The sequence below is a fragment of the Vigna unguiculata genome, chromosome 6 (assembly GCF_037176805.1).
Source record: "Vigna unguiculata cultivar grain cowpea cultivar isolate G323 ecotype 2 chromosome 6, ASM3717680v1, whole genome shotgun sequence".
Lineage (NCBI taxonomy): Eukaryota > Viridiplantae > Streptophyta > Magnoliopsida > Fabales > Fabaceae > Vigna > Vigna unguiculata.
Genome location: NC_140797.1, coordinates 46032550 through 46050085, shown reverse-complemented (window position 1 = coordinate 46050085; position 17536 = coordinate 46032550). Strand labels below are relative to the sequence as shown.

General features: G+C 29.2%; 4 protein-coding genes across 4 annotated transcripts; 2 read left to right on the top strand and 2 right to left on the bottom strand.

Annotated features, from left to right (window-relative positions):
• Window positions 1–1228: 1228 nt before the first annotated feature.
• LOC146885927 (uncharacterized) lies at window positions 1229–2002 on the bottom strand. The gene is made up of 2 exons (XM_085674403.1): window positions 1877–2002; window positions 1229–1792 (listed from the first exon to the last, which is right to left on the bottom strand). Exons 1-2 carry the CDS (start codon window positions 1985–1987, stop codon window positions 1289–1291), a joined length of 615 nt encoding a protein of 204 aa, XP_085530529.1. The 5' UTR covers window positions 1988–2002; the 3' UTR covers window positions 1229–1288.
• Window positions 2003–9514: 7512 nt separating this feature from the next.
• LOC114188769 (uncharacterized) lies at window positions 9515–10031 on the bottom strand. Its single transcript, XM_028077407.2, has one exon. The coding sequence runs from the start codon at window positions 9797–9799 to the stop codon at window positions 9614–9616; it is 186 nt and encodes a 61-aa protein (XP_027933208.1). The 5' UTR covers window positions 9800–10031; the 3' UTR covers window positions 9515–9613.
• Window positions 10032–14092: 4061 nt separating this feature from the next.
• LOC114188758 (uncharacterized) lies at window positions 14093–14844 on the top strand. Its single transcript, XM_028077393.2, has one exon. It carries the CDS (start codon window positions 14116–14118, stop codon window positions 14638–14640), a length of 525 nt encoding a protein of 174 aa, XP_027933194.2. The 5' UTR covers window positions 14093–14115; the 3' UTR covers window positions 14641–14844.
• Window positions 14845–14984: 140 nt separating this feature from the next.
• On the top strand, window positions 14985–16768 carry LOC146885926 (heavy metal-associated isoprenylated plant protein 8-like). The gene is made up of 4 exons (XM_085674582.1): window positions 14985–15849; window positions 15951–16132; window positions 16218–16305; window positions 16463–16768. Exons 1-4 carry the CDS (start codon window positions 15567–15569, stop codon window positions 16741–16743), a joined length of 834 nt encoding a protein of 277 aa, XP_085530708.1. The 5' UTR covers window positions 14985–15566; the 3' UTR covers window positions 16744–16768.
• The last annotated feature ends 768 nt before the right edge of the window (window positions 16769–17536 follow it).

Below are 17536 nucleotides of genomic sequence, written 5' to 3'. Positions count from 1 at the left end.
CAACTGATACCTGAAGGATGTAAGGGAATACCTCAATCACAATTAGAGAAGGTATATACTCTCCTAGTACAAAAAGGTAAAAAATAATTAGCTTACAAGTGCTTCAGCACACACATCCTAACATTGACTGAATTATTTGTTGACCCCTGATGTTTTATCTGGTGACCTTCCCACAACATTTTGTACAAAAAAATGAATTGGGGTCTGTTGTATGGGCAGCAAAATTGTTCCCCACTTACGGTGACAAGAATGACCCTCAAAGCATGTGTGTAAGGGATGTTGAACCTAATAAATATTGGTGCCACATAATTGGTCCACATAATTCACCACACATAAATTAGGTGTGTAAGAAATATGTGGTGACCACACAATTGAAAACTGGTGACCTTCCCTGAACTTTTTGCACAACTTATTCACCCCTGCTATGTTGTAAGGATGTCCACAACTGATACCTGAAGGATGTAAGGGAATACCTCAATCACAATTAGAGAAGGTATATACACTCCTAGTACAAAAAGGTCAGAAATAATTAGCTTACAAGTGCTTCAGCACACACATCCTAACATTGACTGAATTATTTGTTGACCCCTGATGTTTTATCTGGTGACCTTCCCACAACATTTTGTACAAAAAAATGAATTGGGGTCTGTTGTATGGGCAGCAAAATTGTTCCCCACTTACGGTGACAAGAATGACCCTCAAAGCATGTGTGTAAGGGATGTTGAACCTAATAAATATTGGTGCCACATAATTAGTCCACATAATTCACCACACATAAATTAGGTGTGTAAGAAATATCTGGTGACCACACAATTGATAACTGGTGACCTTCCCTGAAATTTTTGCACAACTTATTCACCCCTGCTATGTTGTAAGGATGTCCACAACTGATACCTGAAGGATGTAAGGGAATACCTCAATCACAATTAGAGTAGGTATATACACTCTTAGTACAGAAAGGTCAGAAATAATTGTTGACCCCTGATGTATTATCAGGTGACCTGCCCATAACATTTTGCACAAAATTATGAAGTGAGGTCTGCTGTTTGGATTCCATTGCAAAAAATTATAAAATACAATATGTTGTATTCACTTCAATATTATTTTACAAACCAAAATATGTATCCTAAACAAAATAGTTGAATATCAGTAACAAACAAGACTTCACTAAGAATTTCAACAAAGTTGTATGAAATACAATTGTTTCACAACTACCATATGTAAATGTCAAATTAACATAATCCAAGCTGAACTCTTAATAACACAAAACAACATTCATCTAAATCAACTATTGACTGCGTTTCCTCCTCCTATACGTTGCAAACGGAGTTCTTATTGCAATACTCTTGAAACGCTTCCTTGGATCATCCCTGCGTCTTACATACATATTGCTTTGTTGTATTTCCTTGCCATCATGATGTACACCATCTTCTTCTTCTTTGCCAAGTTGATCCGTCGATGTCTCAACAAAATTACCCTCATCAATATCCCCAGATTTATGTTCAGCAATCTCACTGAATTTTTCTTCACCTATGTCAGCAACACTAGATTCATCCCATTGATAATAATTATCTTCAACCTCATCATGGCCTTGCTTCTTCCTGTCACTCATATTTGCTTTCAACTCATAAACTTCTTTTTGAATTTCACCCAACATTTGTTCTTGACGTTCAACAACTTCCATTAACTCATCTTTTCTGCCACCCTTACTTCCACGTCCAAATTCCTCAAAACCTTCTTTCACAAAGGTATTGCTGAGCTCTTCTGCAGAGGCAGCAACATCTGAAACAACCTGCAAGAAATTCAAAAAAACTCTCAACAAGTATTAATCACATAATTAAGATAAGCTTAAGATCAATCATGTCAAACAGCTTACCATGTTTCTATGCACACTCCTTTTAATTACATAGTCCCCTACTTTCACTTCCATCCAATGCAAGATTCTAGGGAACTTGGTAGTTGGACGCCGTTCCTTTGAGTTGGACATCAGAAAATGGTCGAACGACCATAACTAGAACATTTTAAAGGAAAATTAGTCACAACTCTTCACCACTTACTTTTATCTCATGAAATGGAAAATCAACCAAATTAAAGATACGGTACCTGTAACAAGTAAACACATCCCATAACATGGAAGTTTTTTGAACCTGGTTTGTCTCTCATCAACATTTTAGCTTCACAAATGCTTCCAACCAAATACTCATACACCACACCACCCCAATTATATTTCCCAATACTACAAACGTCATCAACAATGTTGAACAAAATAGAAAATACTATGCCACTACGATTGGCTAACAAAAACTCAGAAATTCCTAACAAAAGATAAAGCTTACAAAAATCATTAACTTCTACATGTTTACTATGTTTTAATAGGTAGTCATATACCATTTCAACATCAACAACTTTTTTAGGTCCAAATAACTTCTTGCAATGACTATCTAAGCCTTCTCGGGTTAAATCAATGTTCTACCCAACTACCCTTAAACCAAGACCAACACATACGTCTAATAAGCTAAAAGCAACAACTTTTGTACCCATGTCAAACCCCCCAGCCTTTCAACCCACCGACTAATTAACAGACTCAACAGATTCCTAGATATCTTCATAGACTCTTTCAACTCAACCAACCATGCAAATGGTGTTGCCTCAATAAATGACTTTTGATCGTTTGTTAACTTCTTATTCAAACTACCAATAAATTTGGTTCGGCATGAATGCCTAAAACAAATCTGGATCAACACAAAAAAAAAAAAAACTAGTTATAGCAATTTTAATCAAACACACATTCAAAACAAAATGAATTAAAAAAATATCATACCTTCCGGTCAACACTAAAATCGCTTCCTTCACTAACTTGACTCATAATTTTGACCTGAAAACACAAAGGCAGTCGCCACAAATTCCTAAGAAATCATCCTGTCAATATTACAATTAAATAACACACTACCAATCAAAACCTACATTCAACACAATGATTATCATGAAAATCTTAAAAAAGTAAGTAAACAGTGATATTAGAGAGACATTTTTTATCAAATCCACCATTATTAGACATACATTTTTCGAGGCCACACCAAAACGATACAACCACGACGTCAATGATTTGGGGAAAACAAAAAAATCATACCTTGAACCAAATGGAAGAATACCCTGCAAATGGAGAACACTGTGATGCTAAAAAACCCCTTTCACTGGAAAACCCTAAACACTTACCATACACACAACAACACAAAGAAGTTACCTTTCCGTGTTTCGAGGCGGTGGATTTTCGAAGGAGACCACCAAAACGGTGGACTGCGCACGGACGGGGGACCTCGCAGGGACGGGGCACTTCGCAGGCACGGTGGTCTTCGCAAGGACGGCGGACTTCGTCGTGGTGGTGGATTTTCGAAATGGACGGTGGATTTTGTGCCTGCGCTGTGGACTTCGAAGGGGTGTGGCAGTTCAGAGGTAGGATGGAGCGGTGGAGAACAAAAGTGTTGGTATGAAACCCGTGAAGTTTCTGCAAATGTCTGCGAAGTGAAACTTTTTCCCTCTTTTTTCAATTTCACAAAATGGTCGTTAGTTCACGGCAACAAGTGAAAGGGGCACTTAAGTTCAGATTTCTTCACTCACGTGCCACTCCATTTATTTCAATTAAAAAAAATGAAAAATTTAATTCCACGTAAGGTAGTCAATTGAGTAGTCAAATTGGGTAGTAACTGTAACATTTTCCTTAATTTATTCGAAATTTGTACTTCTCGATAGGTGAAGGAGAGAAGTCCCCACAAACTTTTTTCCAAAATTTGTTTCACTGTATGGAATAGAAATAGAAATACAGGAATTCTTTCTGAGTTTTCCTAATAGAAGAAGAAATTAGAAAAATACTGTTCTTATTAACATTTTTAATTACAATTGGTATTTAATCTTGATAATTGATATTGATTTTAATAATTAACATGAAAATAGATAAAAAATTTCAATATTTTTGGAAAATAATTACTATTAATGCAGTTCAGTTATGTGCTTTTTTATAATATCCAATGTTCCATTTATAAAAAAGAAAGCATTAGATTTATCTTATCTAAACAAAGGAACTAATTACTGTGAGAAAATAGAAATGTATGAAACTATGAATATTTCAATTCAATTATAAGTATATCCCTTTTTTCCTTAAAAAAGCGAGTGTGTATTTTGTTCTGTGCACTGTACAAAGTTTATTTTGTGAAGTTTATTCATCACTCTTGTTGTTATAAAGCTAGTATTTATACTCTTGCTCTTTCTAAAAGTTTAGTAAAAAATTTCTACAAATGATCGGTTCTTGTATTCCTAAAGTTTCTGTAAAACTTGAAATCCCCTACAGATCATTTGGGGTAAAAGTTTAACAAATTAAAGAAATCTTAACACAAACATAATTACAAGAGACGCTTCGTTTCTCGAGTGATCATTCATGCTTGTATATTCTTCACTCCCCTCTCCAACTTGTTAAGTGTGCTTTATAAATTTAGGGTTATCCGAAGGAGATTAAGGTTTTGCTCTAAATTGCAACACATCCTTACCAAATTTTTATTTCTTACCCATATCCAAGAGATGATGTTGGGCTCTCAGAAACCCAAAGGGGTAATGTTGGGCCTTGATGGATGGACTGAAAATGTATTTAAAAAGTAAGAAAAGAAAAGAGAATATGTAAAATACATTTTGTAAAAAAAAGTAAGAAAAAATTCCATCTATTCTAAAATTAAGTATGATAGTCATATAACATGATAATGAATTAGTATAGATTTTTTTTTTGCATTTTCTTTATTCAAACAAATTAAAAAAAATCATGTTTCTCTCATATGCCTGTTCAATAAGTCTGTTCCAACACCAAACAAAATTAATGCCACACTAGATGACTTGCACATTGAATCACAATCAATTTATTATACGAGACAAATTACAATTGCATAACTTTGGATTTTTTTTTAATATATGATTAGAATGGTCTTATTGAATTAAAAAAAAAATGCATGTTTGAATGCGCTTATACAAAATTAGAGCACCTGAATATAGTATTTTTTTATATATATTTACTGTGCAAAAAGATTACGAAGCAAGAGAGTGATGATCAACGAAATTTCAAAAAAATCTCATCCCATTACATATAGTACGAAGGTGATCAAGTCACATTTACTAAATTACCCTCATCCCACTCAATGTTTTCATGTTATTGTTGTTGTGTAAGTGAAGTGTTATGCAGTTCTCCACCATGAGGGAGACAAAGCACGAAACGATTCTCTTGACCATTGGAACAACATTAGAACGATTCCATGTGGTGGTGTATTGTGCTTGGAACGATTCCACTACATTCAAATGATTTCATGTGTGGTGCATGTGGTGTTTGGAATGATTCGACCGATGAAAGAACGACTATGGTTCGTTTATGCATGAAGATGGAACGATTATGTCAACTATGGATTGATTCCACCATTGTTTGGAACGATTCCTCTACCATGTATTATTTATTTATTCATAATTTTTTTAATAATTTCATTCATTCAATAAAATTTTAAAAAATAACTTTAAATAATTTAAATATTATTTTATATTATTTTAAACATAAGAGACAATATGATAATCTAACTTCTTTATTTATTAAATTTTTTTAATCTATCATATTAGTCAATTTATTTACAAATTTCACTTCTATCCCATTTTATAATCATCTCTACATCTTTTAAAAGAAACAACATTAACTTCATCTTCAAATTCATTCAATTTTTTCCTCTTCCTCTCCTCAAATTAATCTACCAAAAAAGAACACATCATAAGAAAAAGTGTAGATGCGAGAGATGTAAAAGTTAGGTACTTCGCTTACAAACAACCATTATAGTTCAAACTATGCAATGATTTCTTAAACTTTAGTGATGAGGGGAATGTGATGTTTGATTATACTTCCAGAATGTTGTTGTCTGGTGTATGCCACTTGAGAGCTCCCTTAATTATTGTAGTAATTGAAATTATAACTGCAATAATGACCATAGTTTAAAGATTAACGAGTAATATAGATAAAGCAAAGAACAAGCACAATAAATTTATAAGAATCTCTCACAAAAATAACAAGTTCTATCATTTTATGTTATTTTTAAACAATTTTTTAAGTTTTATTTTAGTTGTGATTTTTATAACAAATTATGTCTTTGAAGAAAAAAAGAAGATATCAATACTTACTAAAAAATGGTTACTATACATATATATATATATATATATATATATATATATATATATATATATATATATATTACGTAGACTGAAAGTTTTAAAATCTATTGAATATAACAGTATTTCTTAAAATTTAATTAATTTAAAAAATTATTTTAAGAATTTAAAATTATTCACACTCTACCATATTTTTTAAACTTATGTATTTCTTTTTCTATAATATTTTTTTATTCTCAATCATGATATTGTTGACTTACGGCTGGTCCAAATCATTAACTTAATTGAAGCATTTTTGTGGGGTTCAACATAATTTTTGTTTGTTTGTCGTCATAAATATTTTATTTATACACTTATCTTAGTTAGATTTTTTTTTATTATTTACATCAATAGTGTGTTTTGAATGATTTTAAATACGTCTTTATTTTAACTCATGTTAACCAGTTTTATTAATTGAGATTGTTTTGGAAGTATTTGAAATATATGCTAGAGTTTTTTTAACCAATGTTAATTAGATTTATTTTCTTAGTTGATATTTCCAATATTATTTCTCTTTGAATGTAAGATAAGCTAAGATGTTTGATATAATTTTATAAGCCAATGTTAATGTGACTTCTTTTAAGTAATTGTTGATCACATTTTTTTTATTCAAGTTTACATCGAACGGTTATCTTTTTTCTCACATAGTAATTATTTTTTCAATTGAAGTTTCTAACATTATTTAAAAGTAATTTTTATACTTAGTGGTAATTTAAATACCTATTCAAATGAAATTTAAAATTCAATAAACCTTAATTATTTTATTTAAATACAATATTTGAAAGACTAAGTAATTTAAAATATAAATAACTTAATTTATAAATATTTGATTTTAAAAATAATAAAATTTTCTATTCAAACACACTATAAAAAAATGAAAAGAAATTTAATTTCGGAATATAAGATAGAGTAACTTTCCAATCTAATCACATTTGAGTATGGAAGAAACAATTAGTCGTTGCATTGTAGATAAACGGTGGTCTTAATTTGACGAAAGTTTGAAAGAATTTTTATTTAAGAGAATATTCTGTTGAACAAGAATTAAGATAATATATTTATTTTCAGCATTGTAATGTTATTATATGTAAACCTTTGCAATTTGTACTATTGAGAGTAGATAACACAAGTATAGACTAGGATATATATATATATATATATATATATATATATACCTAAGATTTTAATAAGATTTTATAAGATTTTAATAACATTTTAATAACTAATGTACGCAGTGGTGTTATCATACACTCTGTACAATGAGTTATTTAAAAATAATCATTTTATTTCCTCTTTTTAATAACAAAATAGAACAATATTTTATTATTTTTCGTAAAAGTAATGCAGTGTGTGTTTGGTTTCGGTCAATTATCCTCTTTTAATATAAAATTATGATTTTCTATTGGATATAAAATTATGTTGAAGAAAAAAAACTATTAAAATTAATTTTTACTTTTTTAGGATTCATACTTAAATCGTCCAAGTAAAAGGTATATACACTTATAATGAAGTTATATTTTAAATAAACAACATCAATTATAATATATGAAATTGACGGTAGATTAAGCTTGTAAAGTTAAAAAGTATACTATAAAAATATAATATTTGAAACGAATACATGATATTAAAATCGAATGAAAATTATATTACAACTCCTATTTTTTTATTTATCCTTACTGATGTGGCTTAGTTAAACAATTAATTCTTTTTAAAAAAATAGTAAAACATTAATCTATGACTCGTAATAAACCATGTTAGAAAATAAAATAAAAATGAAATTTAAAAGTTTTGGGAATTATAATATCACGGTTTAAAACTAAATTCAAAACGTACGATGAGATGCAATTTCTCAAATATAATCGATTAGAAGTCTTTTAAAAGTACAGAGTTAGCAGTAGGACAAAGATAAGTTATAATTATACCTAAATAAGATTCCATGTCTTGCACGTGAGGCAATGGTGGTTCCATGTTTATATGTTCATAAATATGTTGGCTTCTAATTCTAAATGATGGATACAGGTCGCAAAAAAAAAAACACCTAATTATTTCAAATTCGTTTTGATATGCCTAATTCTGGAGAGTTCTGGTGGAGAAGATGATGCGAATTGAGACAGTTTTCTTAATTATAAAAAATATTATACTCTACCATCTCTGTCTATATTAAATGAATCCACTTTTTTTTTTTCAATTAATATTGTTATTAACCTCAAACTATCCATGATTCTTCTTCACATTTTCAAAACCAACCAACTGTTTTACCAGATACTTCTTCATCCTTCTTCAACAAACTAACCATTCTCCACCTTAGTTTATCTTTTCTCTTCTTTTTACACATTAATTAATATTTCTTATAAAAACCAGTCAAGATAAACGTAACCAGTATCTTTATTCTCTTTTAAAATAAAAGAACCAGCGTAATGAGTAGTGAATTACTGTATAACATAAATATTTATTAAGCTTAAACCAAATTCAATTTGAGTGTAAAGGTGAAGCCAAACATTAGGATCGTTATGATTAGTAAAACACCCTCTATCTGTATACTTAAAGTACTCATAAATTCCTTGATCCTAAACGACTTACATAATATATTTATAATTATTGATTAAAAGAAAAACAGTTAATCCGCACCCAAAAAATGTTAAGGTCAAAATAATAATTTTTCGAATGACCATTTTTAAAAGCATTAACTTTCTATTCAATAACTTCGAATGCACTTTTTAAGAAGTCAAATCCTAGTGATTAAAATCATATGAAATGAAATAAGTTTTCATACATGAAAATTCACATTCATATAATTTATTAAAATATTAAATAATATATATTTTTTATCAATAATTGCAACTCATATTTCCAGTTCCCGAAGAGTCCACAACATTACCGAGTGAGCATCTCCACTCCACTGTTATGACTTTTTATTTTCTTGTTCGGGAAATGCGATATGCGATATTACAGATTAACAGTGATAATGACTTTAAAATGAAGCTTTTTTCATGAACTTGAGAGATGACAGTGAAGTTATCAGAAATCGATTTTTTAACATTATCACCAACAATTCTATATTGTCTTATGCACACTGCTCCATATCCTATCATCACATCGTTTTTAAAAATACATTCATTATTACATTAAAGTCCTGTAAAGTGTTGTAATTTTCTCCGATAATAAAACGACAAGGAAAATGGAATCACTTTATCAATCATAGTGACTGCAGATATTTTGTTGAGCTACAAAGAAGCCTACAGATAATAGCAAAATAAACAGAGAAAGAAAGATGGAGTATGAAACATGATGAGAAAGGTTAAACGAAACAGAATATGATTCCAGTGTCAATAGAAAAGATCTGAAATTTACAAAAATGGGAACAGTGACAGTGACAGTGACAGGAAAATGAAGAATCCTAATGGGAAGGGGTGGGAGGGGGTGGAATGGTCCTAGGGTGAGAAGAAACGAAGGGAAGGGTGCGGAGGATGAGAAAACGAACCCGTCGAGGGATAGGGGCGGAACGGAACACCTGCTCCACCACTCTCGCCAGCAACGCCGTGTACTCCTCCAGCACCTCCGCCACGATCGACACCAGTATCATCTCTTTCACTCTCTTTTCCAACAACTACTTCGGGCGGGTCGGGTTGAGTTTGTATTCGGAAACAGACACTGAGTTATGAACGAGGTTTTCAGTTTAAATAAGATGTTGGAAGAGGAAAAAAAAAAAAAAAGTAAGGTGACCTGGGTAGCCGGTAGTATTGGAGAGTGTGGTTAGAATGGGATAATAACAGCGGCGCAGCCACTCCTCCAAATTGGACGAGTGGTAACCGGTTTCCAGTTTAGTGTTTCAGTGTGCTTTTGATTTGGTTCAATGTCTCAATCTTATCTTCTCACACTCCCTTTAACATTTTATATTCCTATCCAGTTTTCATAAAAAAATAAATTAAAATAAAATAACTGATCGTGATACGATGATGTCTTCCCCGTCTCTTGTGCCACGTTACAACCTAAAAATCTTTCGATCATGAATCCATTATGTGAAAAATATCCTACCCCTGAGTTTTTGTTTCAATTTTAATAAAATATTAGGTGTTTCTATTGATTTAGAAAGTTGTTTTTCAATTTTTAAAAAATTAAAATGATTTTCGTAGGTTGATGTACGGTGCTTCTTCTATTTTTATTTTTCTAAGAGAAGGTTATTGATATGTAATGTCTGAGGATATTCCTTACTCTAAAAAAAAATTGTATAAAACACACACTAAAATTTTAAGCGAAAGATCAAATATCTTCTACAAATAAATGTCATTTTCAGAGTTAAAATCGTGTTCGTCTCCTGGCTTTCCGAAAACATTGAATCTTTCACTCTGGTATTACAAAAAGATAAGGAAATAGGTATAAATACATATTTGGTACCCAAATTTTTTCGAAAAGTTCAATTTGGTACCCGAATTTTATGAATGTTCAATTTGGTACCCAATTTTCTAAAGAGATTCAATTCGGTCATCTCCGTTAAGTTGGAGTTAACACCGTATTCGTACAGGACACGTGTCAAGCCATGAAATTTTTATTTTTTTTTCAAAAAATTTAAAAACTGCCACGTGTCAGTTTATCATTGTGCCACGTGGTAGCTTACAATCATGACATGTGACAGTGTAATAGTTGTTTTCAATTTAGTACCTTAATTTAAATTTTTGGTTCAATTTAATACCCAAATTTTTTAAAATGATCCAATTTCGTCCTTTCCTATTTGAGACCAAATTAGTAAATAAGCTTAATTATATCTTATATAAACATGTTAAAATAATTGTTTTGAATTTATACATCAAATTACTACACCTAAATATTCAAATTATGTTATTTTTTACAAGTGTAAAAAATTTCATGTATAAAAAATTACAAAGGTTAAAATGTAAAAAATAAAATAATTTAAGTATTTAGGTGAAATGATTTGATGTATATATTAGAAAAAGTTATGGTAACATGTATATATTGGTTGTAATTAAGTTTATTTACTAATTTGGTCTCAAATGGAAGATGACGAAATTGGATGATTTTAAAAAATTGGGGTACTAAATTGAACCAAAAATTTAAATTGGGGTACTAAATTGAAAACAACTATTACACTGCCACGTGTCATGATTGTAAGCTGCCACGTAGCATAATGATAAACTGACACGTGGCAGTTTTTTAAATTTTTTGAAAAAAAATAATTTTTTTTCAAAAAAAAATAATTTTTTTGAAAAAAAATGAAAAAAAATAAAAAAATTCATGGCTTGACACGTGTCCTGTACGGACACGGTGTTAACTCCAACTTAACGGAGAGGACCAAATTGAATCTCTTTAAAAAATTGGGGTACTAAATTGAACAAATCAAAAGTTTAGGTATCAAATTGAACTTTTCGAAAAAAGTTTGGGTACCAAATGTAAGGAAATAATGATGACGTCATGAATTACTTTTTTTGGTAAGATATTTAAAATCACTTTTCAGAAATATTAAAGAATCGTATTTTAAAATAAAGTTATAATTACTATATAGTTATCTAATTTTTTAAAAATTTATTTTAGTCATTTTATTATTTGTTGATTTAATATATTTTTTTAATTATTTGAAAATGGTTAGATTGAAGTTAACATGTGTCTTACGTAACATTTCTTATTTTTTATTTAATTTTTAAAAAAAATATATATAAACTATTATGTGATAGATTATAGTCATGTCACGTGATAGGTTGTAACTGTATGTGACAATATTTGTTATTAATTTAGTTCTTTATGCAAATTTTTGGCTTAATTTAGTTTTGTATTTTTTAAAATGATCCAATTTGGTCATATTCAATTTAACAATAAATTAGTAATTAAATTTAATTGTAATTTATTTATATATGTTAAAATAATTCTTTTAAAAATTTATTCATCAAATCACTTCACCTAAATACTTAAATTATTTTGTTGTTTATTTTTTTATCTTTGTAATTTTTTACATTTATAAAAAATTAAATAACTTGAATATTTAGATGTAGTGACTTGATGTATAAATTCAAAAATATTATTTTAACATGTATATATAAGTTATAATTAAGCTTATGGACTAATTTGATCTTAAATTGGAAAGATAACGAAATTGAATCATCTTAAAAAATAAGTTCAAAAGAGCAAAAATAAGAGATCTTTTTTCTTTTTAGATACAAAAGAAAACAAGCGAGAATTAAAGACGAGAACAATTTGTGAGAAACTCAATATATAATGAAAAAAAAAATCTTGATAAATCTTTTTATTCTTTATTATGTTTGATTTTATATTTTATTATTTATTAACATTAATTATTATGTTTATAAAAAAAATATTTGATTTAATATCTATAATAAAAAATCAAAAATACTTAATATCTATTTACATATTTTTTTAAATTTATTTAATAATTTTATTAGAAACTAAAAGACTTATAACAACGAACCACTTACATAAATTACATTTCTTTTCAAATTACGTGATTATAGAATGGAAAGACCCGAGTTTCCAATTTCTTCTATAAAAAATTTATATAAATAAAAATTTATTTTTAAATTTTACTAAATGTAATGTATTTGGTCCCTTTAAACTTATATATATCTAAAAGAAAATTTTGGTATCTCATAATACTTGTTAAAAATATGCTTCTCTCTCCTCTCTCTAAATACTTAAACCAATATTTATTATTTTTTGTTATATCTGATCTTTTATAATTATGAATTTAATGTTTATGTATCGACAATGTACACTCTCAACAGATTAGAAAAAAACTATTATTTAAAAAAAAATTAAAAAGTAAATGATTTACATCACACACAATTATTTTGGTTGGATATCGTTTTACATTAATAGTATGTTATATATGTTATATATTTTTTATATTTATTAATTAACTTTATATTTATCCATCTTAATATCTACTATAGTTTGATTTTTTTCCCTATATTATTTTGGTGATTAATGTTCATAAAATATCATTAATTTTTACGACCGTATATTAGATAACAATTAAGAATACTGTTATTTTGCATAATCTAAATAAAAAAAATATAAACACAATAAATAACTTTGCTGAATAAAAATTTTAAATGAAAAAAGTATTTGAAGTTCTTAAAATTTTAAATTTTTAAAAATTTCAAAAACAACATTGAAGTACACACCTGTTTGAATTAGAGGGAGAATGATAAATGAAAGAAAAGAATTTGTATTGAAAGAAAGAAAAACGAAATTTAAAAGATGCTAGTTGATTTAATTAATATAATAAAATAATTTAATATAATAGTGATCTTTAAAAGTATAAACTAAACTAAAAAAATAATTATTCTCGATCTTAAACTGTGATTTCTGCAAGAATTTTAGTGTTATTCAGATCCTAGAGGGTATGGTCCAGTTTTCTTCTTTTAGTTCATGGTGATGGCAGGGTGCAGAAGATTTCGAAAACCAAAAAGTTGGGTATGTACAAAATAGGAAAATATAAGCTAACAAAGTTTTTTTTTATAAATTTTTACGAACTATCAATTTGGGTAAAAAGTATATTTTTGAGAAAATTGACAAATTTTCTCTAAATAAAATTAAAATAGATTATTTTTTTTATTTTTAACTAAAATAAAATGATAAAGTAATATTTTTTTTACCCGATTAGTAGTTTGTAAAAGTTTATAAGAAAAAACTTTGTTAGCATATCATTTTCCTACGTAATAAGTTTCCATGCAGGAGCAATGATTCTTTTCCTTGGAAATGGTAAGGACAGAGGCATGGCAAGCAAGTATAACAAGTTAACCCATTGCCAAGCAATTCCCATTCTTTCTTTATTTTTTTTTCTGCTCATTCAAGTCATTCCACACACTTTAAGTTATTCGCACAAGAACTTAACTATAACTCTTTCACCTCTTGTAATATAAATAAATCATGTTTTCAACTCTCACACACACTTCTGTTGTTAAGCCAGCCATGCCTTCAGAATCAGCCCAATCTCCTCCTGCTCAAGGCGACAAACACAAAAGTTTGGACACTGAGATCAGAAAAATGGTGTCTGCAATCACTCATCGTGTCACTGATCTTAACAATTCAGGTTCCACCCACCATTTGGAGAAGGAGAATGAAAATGACACCAGGATCGTTACCCTTGCAGGAACCAACGATGGAGCAACACTGCGAAGTGAATTGGATGAAAAATCAGGCAAAAGTAGTGTTGGTGAGTCTGAAGCATTGACCACCTTTATCAACAGCAACTTCCAAGCCGTCAACAACTCCATCATGTATGGCGGTAGCTACCATGCCAATGACCCTGGTGTGCATTTCGATATCTCAGATTTCATGGATCGACCTCAACCTCTTCAAAGCCACCACCACAAGGTTGAGAAGCCTGCTGAGAAGAAGGGAAAGAAGAAAGATAAAGAAGCTTCCAAAAGTGACCATCAATCTCGCTTTTAATTCAAAGGAATAAACATCTTTTTCTCAATCTTAAACCTCTGCTCCATCTTTGCTTCAATAACCATGTTTTCCTGATATGTTTTTGGGATTATTTATGTTCTTTTCTTTGATAGTTAAATCGCATTTCAGATCTTTATGTATAAGTAAAACTGTGATCTTCGTGCTAATGATATATATGTAAACATGACTCATTGATGCCTTAAAGTTTCACTCTTGGTATCATTTTATTTCATGACAAATTAATCTTTTTTATTGCAAAATGGATGAGTTTAGAAACTATTTTTACCTGAATTTGGAAAACCCAGAAGCCAATTTTATTTGAAAATCCCAGCTTAACTGAATTATACATTTACTACCACAATTAATTTAATATCTTTTCAGTTAGGAAAAGAATTCCTTAGCAAGAGAGAACAAGTTGTTTCAAAATCAAATTATATATTTATTCGCACAACTCATTTTAAATTTTCTTGTGTCAGATAATCACTTGATTCCTCAAAGAGACAGCAAAGTTTGGTTAAAATCGTTCGTATAACTGTTCTAGTTTATTTAGCTACGCATTTTTGCGTGTTTAATTAATTTATGCATATATATATATATATATATATATATATATATATATATATCACGAAATCTCCTTAATTTATTTCTGACTTTTATTATATTGATCTTTACTTAAAATTTACTAATGAACATTAAAATATAAGCATTATACGTTCTGTTGCAATTTCAGAACTTCTAGATATGAATTTGAATGAACATTAAGACATTGATATTGAGTTATGCAAATTCAATATTATTCCATCTCTCTATGTAAGTGATGACAATAAATATATCTACCTTAAGTGGCATAATGATAGAGTATATAAATTTACAAGCTCTGGATAGTAACTATCATCCCAATCCCATACCATAGTTGAGTCAGAGCCATGGGGAAGAATGTAAGCAACATCTACTTCTTTATATATTATTCTACTCAATCTTATCTTTTGTATTTTATTCTTCGAGTTATAAACCAATTCCCGTTTCTCTGTGTCTATAGTTTTAAATATTACATAGTTCACATTATTATTTTGTTTTTATTTAAACAAAAGGAGGAAAAGAAAGAAAATGTTGAAAAGAAGGAAGCAGAGAAGGCTATTATTTTAAAAGCACTTGTGCATTGTGAAGGTTGCTCAGACAAAATTTGCAAGTGTTTGAAAGGTTTGGCAGGTAATTTTTTTCACTGCATATCTTTATTAATAATACATGTGTTCGTGTTTGTGTTCTTGTTCGTATGTAATTAAGAAATGTGATGTTTATACCATGATTAGGAGTAAAACATGTTGAAATCGACAAAGAACAACAGAGGGTGATTGTAAAAGGTGAAGCTGTGAATAATCCTTACCAGGTTTTGGAAAGACTTCAAAAGAAATACAGCAAGAACGTTGAGTTAATTTCACCAAAACCAAAACCGGTCAACCAACAGAAAAATATTCAAGATAAAAAGGAACAGGTGTAAATTTTAAATTTTCTATTATTATTATTATTATTATTATTGTCCCTTATATTTTATTTTAAATATATTTTGTTGCAAACAGGATAAAATAAAAACTGTGGTGCTCAAGATGTATGTGCATTGCGAAGGCTGTGTACGAGATGTCAAGAACAAGATTGAGAAGATGGAAGGTAGATATTTTGTTCAGTAATAACTATAATAATTTTTTTACTGAATTAGATCAAGAGGTAATTAGTAACGTTGTTAAGATCAAAGATAACATAGGAATAGGATTGATGATATTGTAAAAATAGTGTAATATTTAATTTGACACTACGAGATATATAGGTGTTGATTCTGTGGAGGTGGACAAAGAAAACTCACTGGTAATTGTGAAGGGAACGGTGGAGGGAACAAAACTTGTTGAAGCCGTGAAGAAGAAACTAAGTAAGAATGCTGAGATTATGAAGGAAGAGATTAGAAGAGAACCCAGAAAAGAAGTGAATGATAATGAAAAAGGCAGAGAACCTATTATAATATATAGTTATCCTCCTCAATATGGAACCCAACATATTTATCCCAATCAAACCTTCAATGATGAAAATGTTTTTGCATGTTCAGTAATGTAATGTAACAGGACAATAATGATTTTCAATGAGGTTTTTTCTTTACAAAATTAGTTTAATTGCGATTACTTTATTCAGAATAGACCTGGAAAAAAAGTGTTCATGGACAGTTAAACAATTTATATTAAGAAAACTGTTTTTCGTTAACAAATAAAAGATGTAAAAAAACAAAGAGTCCAAGATGCTGATATCAATGTGGATTAATTAATATTAATTAGTAATTGTTGAATTACGATTTTCCAAGTACATAAATTTTACTTTATGACATGTTGTGTTGATACAGTGAATAACTACGATGAACTCACATGTAATGGAAATTATCCATGTAATGATGCATTAGTTATCTTATGCAGGTTATTGCAATAACGAGATTATTTTATAAGTTGCTTAATAGAAAAGAAATATAAAGAAAAATAATGTTGTGTGATAAAAATGTAAAAGGTTTATCGCATAAAACCAATTTTCCATCTTACAAGAGTCCGAATATAAAAGTTATCCAACAACGTCTAACGCAAAAAAGTTTATATACAAACATCCACATATTTTATCTGTAAATTCCAAGGTTTAGTTTGATCGTTGCTATTGTGTGCCAAGTTAGTGCTCCGATCACCCTTCTAAACAAAAGGTGTCAGATATGTCCTCGTTTGTAAAATATATTTGGAATAGAAAAAAAATAATTATTTTTGTAATTGGTTATATGTATAATCCATTTTTGTTACAATCCGTTTAACCAAAATTAGTTTTGGTGTGGATAAAATAGCTGAAAAACGATTTTAAACAAAAACTGGATAAAAAA

What these genes read in the sequence shown, in the direction of transcription:
- LOC146885927 (XM_085674403.1), bottom strand. Translation starts at nt 1,987, where the DNA reads ATGTCCAACTCAAAGGAACGGCGTCCAACTACCAAGTTCCCTAGAATC. An exon ending in GGAGTGTGCATAGAAACATG is followed by an intron (nt 1,793 to 1,876) that starts GTAAGCTGTTTG and finishes AATTTCTTGCAG; the next exon opens with GTTGTTTCAGATGTTGCTGC.
- LOC114188769 (XM_028077407.2), bottom strand. Translation starts at nt 9,799, where the DNA reads ATGATACTGGTGTCGATCGTGGCGGAGGTGCTGGAGGAGTACACGGCG.
- LOC114188758 (XM_028077393.2), top strand. Translation starts at nt 14,116, where the DNA reads ATGTTTTCAACTCTCACACACACTTCTGTTGTTAAGCCAGCCATGCCT.
- LOC146885926 (XM_085674582.1), top strand. Translation starts at nt 15,567, where the DNA reads ATGGGGAAGAATGTAAGCAACATCTACTTCTTTATATATTATTCTACT. An exon ending in GTGTTTGAAAGGTTTGGCAG is followed by an intron (nt 15,850 to 15,950) that starts GTAATTTTTTTC and finishes TACCATGATTAG; the next exon opens with GAGTAAAACATGTTGAAATC. An exon ending in TTCAAGATAAAAAGGAACAG is followed by an intron (nt 16,133 to 16,217) that starts GTGTAAATTTTA and finishes TGTTGCAAACAG; the next exon opens with GATAAAATAAAAACTGTGGT.